The sequence below is a fragment of the Colossoma macropomum genome, unplaced genomic scaffold, assembly GCF_904425465.1.
Source record: "Colossoma macropomum unplaced genomic scaffold, Colossoma_macropomum, whole genome shotgun sequence".
Taxonomy (NCBI): Eukaryota; Metazoa; Chordata; class Actinopteri; order Characiformes; family Serrasalmidae; genus Colossoma; species Colossoma macropomum.
Genome location: NW_023494793.1, coordinates 1,010,001 through 1,015,449, shown reverse-complemented (window position 1 = coordinate 1,015,449; position 5,449 = coordinate 1,010,001). Strand labels below are relative to the sequence as shown.

General features: G+C 38.1%; 1 protein-coding gene across 1 annotated transcript in view; it reads left to right on the top strand.

Moving 5' to 3' along the window:
• The first annotated feature begins 1,660 nt into the window (after nt 1–1,660).
• LOC118814011 (adhesion G-protein coupled receptor F1) overlaps nt 1,661–5,449 on the top strand; it is a 5,036-nt gene continuing 1,247 nt past the window's right edge. The window contains exons 1-4 of the mRNA XM_036579683.1: nt 1,661–1,808; nt 2,605–2,783; nt 4,726–4,896; nt 5,076–5,449. The exon at nt 5,076–5,449 is cut by the window's right edge and continues 1,003 nt beyond it. Coding sequence (XP_036435576.1) covers nt 1,661–1,808; nt 2,605–2,783; nt 4,726–4,896; nt 5,076–5,449 — 872 coding nt within the window. The remainder of the gene's footprint in view (nt 1,809–2,604; nt 2,784–4,725; nt 4,897–5,075) is intronic.

The following is a 5,449-nucleotide window of genomic DNA, read 5'->3' as shown; positions in this document are numbered from 1 at the left end:
GATGTTTGGTTTGAGGTTTAGTTTGATGTTTAGTTTGAGGTTTAGTTTGATGTGTAGTTTGAGGTTTAGTTTGATGTTTAATTTGAGGTTTAGTTTGATGTGTAGTTTGATGTGTAGTTTGAGGTTTATTTTGATGTTTAGTTTGAGGTTTAGTTTGATGTTTAATTTGAGGTTTAGTTTGATGTGTAGTTTGATGTGTAGTTTGAGGTTTAGTTTGATGTGTAGTTTGATGTGTAGTTTGATGTTTAGTTTGAGGTTTAGTTTGATGTTTAATTTGAGGTTTAGTTTGATGTGTAGTTTGAGGTTTAGTTTGATGTTTAGTTTGAGGTTTAGTTTGATGTTTAATTTGAGGTTTATTTTGATGTGTAGTTTGAGGTTTAGTTTGAGGTTTAGTTTGAGGTTTAGTTTGATGTTTAATTTGAGGTTTATTTTGATGTGTAGTTTGAGGTTTAGTTTGATGTGTAGTTTGAGGTTTAGTTTGATGTGTAGTTTGATGTTTAGTTTGAGGTTTAGTTTGATGTGTAGTTTGAGGTTTAGTTTGATGTGTAGTTTGAGGTTTAGTTTGATGTTTAGTTTGATGTGTAGTTTGATGTTTAGTTTGAGGTTTAGTTTGATGTGTAGTTTGAGGTTTAGTTTGATGTGTAGTTTGAGGTTTAGTTTGATGTTTAGTTTGATGTTTAGTTTGAGGTTTAGTTTGATGTTTAGTTTGAGGTTTAGTTTGATGTGTAGTTTGAGGTTTAGTTTGATGTTTAATTTGAGGTTTAGTTTGATGTGTAGTTTGATGTGTAGTTTGATGTGTAGTTTGATGTGTAGTTTGAGGTTTATTTTGATGTTTGGTTTAAGGTTTAGTTTGAAGTTTAGTTTGAGGTTTAGTTTGATGTTTAATTTGAGGTTTAGTTTGATGTGTAGTTTGATGTGTAGTTTGAGGTTTAGTTTGATGTGTAGTTTGAGGTTTAGTTTGATGTTTAGTTTGAGGTTTAGTTTGATGTTTAGTTTGAGGTTTAGTTTGAGGTTTAGTTTGATGTTTAATCAGTTTCTGTTTGTTGAGAAATCCATTATTATGTGAAAGATTAATCATATGTGTGTATTTTTGAATGTAGCTCAGGAAAAGTTATGGAAATATACCTGGCTTCCGTTCCGTTACTGTCACTGGCTTCAGGTAAGATGTTTTTTAAGATTTGCTATTTTGTGGCAGATATAATCTGATCTGCTGCTGAAGGTGTTCCTGTGTTTGAGCAGGTCTGGGAGTGTGATTGTGGAATTCAGACTTCTGCTGGATCCCTCGACGGACAATAACGTCATCACTTCAGAACAGACAAACCAGGACATCAAAAACAACCTGCAAAATGCTGGTTTCCAACCATTAGAAAATTCAGTTGCTCAAATTGGTAAAACAATAAACTTGTTTAAGCACGGTTTCACACTTTACAGGAAACATAAATATATTTAAGAGCTTTTAACTGCATTTAATTGCTAGTACTTGTTTTGGTATAAACATTGTTTCTGCTACTGTAATTTCTTGGCACACGTTAATTTTTCACTGAGCATTAAAGTGAACATTCAATGCATTATTGTGTGTAACTTCAGCTTCATTGTGTTCATGTTGTTCATAGAAAAGACAACATTTAGGGAAGCTTCAACAGTGTATCCTCACGAAGACATGCAGCTGACGTGTAATTCTAACGGAGACATTCAGGGGACTGTTAATTGGAAAGCAAAGGGAACCGAATTACAGAGTGATTCACACTATGAGCTTTCGTCAGGAGGTCGGACGCTTACAGTGAAAGGTGTCACCCCCAGTGATAACGGTGAGCTTCCTCCCGCCATGATGGCAGCACTGCTTGACCACATCTTACTGAATTTTCTCATAAACAACATCACTCTGTTGTCAGTAGAACTGACACTGTTAATGCAGAGGAAATTACACCTAAAACTGATTGACAGATGCTTTACTGCTGCTGTTTATTGTGCTGGTATTAGTCAACACTGTTTTTTCCCTCCAATAGGTCGTTATGAATGTTTGTACAGTACAAGCAGTGGACTCCATATCCTGTGGGACAACACTGACTACATCAAGCCTTACCCCAATATTCAAACAAATCCTGACAGGTCTTATCGGTGTCAGTCTAGTAATACTGTAACGCTCAGCTGCTGTGTGTATGTGGATTATGATGTGCAGTTGGAAAACGACAAAGGTCAAATTCTGCCTTCCAGTGAGCTCACGTTTTTATTTTCTACAGAGACTGATAGTCATTTAAGCACAGTAATTAAATATAACACAATTTCTTATTACACTGAGATTTTTTTCTTTGTTTACAGCTGAAGTAGCTTCACAGATTGATTCACAGCAAAAATGCATCCAATCCTCAGTAACAGGAAACTGCGGTTCAACACTGAGTTTCATTTGCAGACTTACCAATGGAAATTTACACAAATTCTCATACAGTTCAAGAACAATAAAGGTGACGATTTCTCTACCTTCAGTTCCGTCTGCCAACACACGTAAGTGAGCTGACCAGTCTAACTCACCTGTTTGTTCTTTCTGCATCACACTGTCAGATCCGTCTTTAAGTCTTGGTGAATTCCTTCTTCACTCTGTTGCAGCTGTGACGTGTGATGATAATGTGTACGGGTTTGGTAAAGTGGGAGACATCGCTGTTGGACAGTGTGGCACTAATGAAGTGGGCAGTAAAACTGCAAAGTGTGGAGAAGATGGAAAGTGGAAACTTGTCCAAAACAACTGCGTCCTTCGAGTCTTTCAAATGCTGAAAGAAGAATCTCAGGTAATTTCAGCCGTTACCAACTTTTTTTATGTTTAGTGAAGTACTGTACATTAATAAATTCCATACGCTTGTGTGATGCTGGACGGGGCAGGAGGTGAGTGGGTATAACTGCTAGTCTAGTTTACTAAACTCAAAACACTGACTGACGACCAAAACAGCAAACCAAACAAACTGATGACAGAAACAGAACTTATCAGAAACAGTGGAGAATAAACGACACCATTACAGCTGGACGTCAAGTCAAACCACCTCAGACTACAGCACCTCACGCTGCAAAAAGTAGTCTCTAATCAAGTGAAATGATCTGAAATCCAGACAGTGTTCCTCATGTTGAGACTGTTGTGAGCTCATAATAAGATATTTGACTTATTTCTCGACATTTGTTACTTATTTAATGATTTAATAAGTCAAATGATCTCACTGTATTGGCTGATAATATTTCTTGTTTCAAGCACGTTTCTTACAACTGTCTTACAAAAATCACTTAAAATAAGTAGAAAACATAACTAGCAATAAGTTAAATAATCTTGTAATGAGCTTACACCAATTTCAAAATGGGAGATACTGGAGATATCTGCTAGACCTTTACTTGACAAGACACCTTACAGTGCAGACAATAAAACTGACTCAAACAAAACACAACTGGACAAAACAGAGTTGGAACAAACAGCATCAGACAAACCAAGATCAAGCAAAGTGGCCTCAGCCAACACATTTGTCCTGATGTCCAGTTGCACGAGGGCTGAGACATGATGGTGTTTTTCCTGAAGCTCAAAGCTGTTTTCTCAGGGACATGTTCTCTGATATCTGCAGTCTGAAGGTAGTAGGAAGGTCCTAAAGTGTAGACTAAATCTGACTAAACCAGGAGTGTCCGGTCTTGTCCACAGAGGGCCGATGTGGAGAGATTCTCACTCTGATTTCTCTAAGTGTTGTAGTTTAGTGTGTAAATGTGCAGACAGTCTTTTACAGAAGGAAGAGTCAGTATTCTGCAGTATTCAGACTAGTATTCTGCAAGGAGGGAGACTGCAGCAGCCTTAAAGGAGCGTTGTTGTAAACATAGCGAGCGCTAACGCTAGCAGTTTGAGCTAGGCTGTGATCTGAGTAGGACCTGCAGGCTAAGATAAACTCAGAGCTGCTGTTTTTCTTTGTAAAACTGAGTCGAGTTTTCAGCAAAGCTGAACTTTGACTTCTCTGAATTCTTTGGACAAAATCGATCAGGGTTTGTCTGCAGATTTAGTTTCCAGTCAGGACTGAAAAGCTTTATATTTTTAAACAGTTTTATTTGGTTTTCAGACTTGTTAACATGAGCGCCGAAATAAAAAGCAAGACTGTCCACCCTGCTGAAAAAAACATAGAAACCATTAAGTGTTTCTGTTAGTTCCTGATGGTTTTCTAATGTGTTCTGGCTTTTTTAATGGGTTGATATCACAGTGTAAAGGATCCTAATAGTTTAACATGTGACCAATGACTGATTCTAAATGCATTTGATGGTTCTCTAATGGGATCTAAAGATTTTCTACTGGAAACTAGTGGAAAAACAATTAACCCAATTCCCATTACAGAGCAAAGCCATTAGATTTTAATCCTAATGGTTTCGATTGGTCCTTTTCCAGCAGGGCAGGTTTAGTGGGCCTGTTTGAGTAATGAAACTTCCAAACTGCGCTGGACTCTGTCGTCCTCCAGGACCAGAATTCTGCACCTGTTTTATTCCAAAAGGATTTTTTTTTGCATATTTGTCTGTCATGACTGAGAGAAACAGTAGCAGTGAATTCCTGTGGATTCTCAGTTTTTAATTCCTGTGGATTCTGAGTTCAAACTAAAGCCCCACCCCCTTCCGTGCGAGCGCTGAGGGTTTATGGACAGTTAGTAGAGTTTTCTAAAATGTTTCAGTCGGTTGTTTCAGGATGTTTCGCTGTCTGTGTTTCTGTCTTTGTCTTTATAGGACTTGGATACGAACACTATAAAAGAATTTGTGATGAAAGTTACAAATGCGTCACAAGAGCACGTGGAAGAAGTCGCCACTTCCCCCGGCACTGTTGCAACTATCATAACCCTGCTTAACACTATCGCTGATGTCTCACAAAACATTCAGGTTGACCAGGTTGTAATTGAGGTGAGTAAAACTAAAGGACTTATAGGTAAAACCCCTGGTGCTGAAGTGGGAGATACCTGCACCAGCTGCTCAAATGATTATTACAGTTATTCCATAATGTGACCAGATTTTTTACAGTTGTGTTTCAGTGCAGGTTTATGTCATTACATTTTCACCCATGGGATTTTTTCACCTTTCAGGATTTTCTACAAACACTGGATGTCATCACATCTCCTGCAACAAAGGAAACTTGGATTGAATTAAATGACAACACTGAAAGCAAAGGAAACAGCTCTTTACTCCTGATGTCTTTGGAAAATATCTTTAAAAGTGTTTCAGATGACGTCCCCGATTTTACAACCAACACCACCGAGTTTAGAAGGGCCACCATTTCTAATGAGCCCTTCAAACAGATTTTTGGGAACGACTCAATAGCCACAATATTCATTTCCAACACCACTCTGACCACGAACGTTACGATCACTTCTGTCGCTTTCTTTAATCTGAACTTCGTCCTGCCAGCCAGAAACGACAGTGTGAACGAGACCTCGGGGACCGTCGTTAACGGAATCAT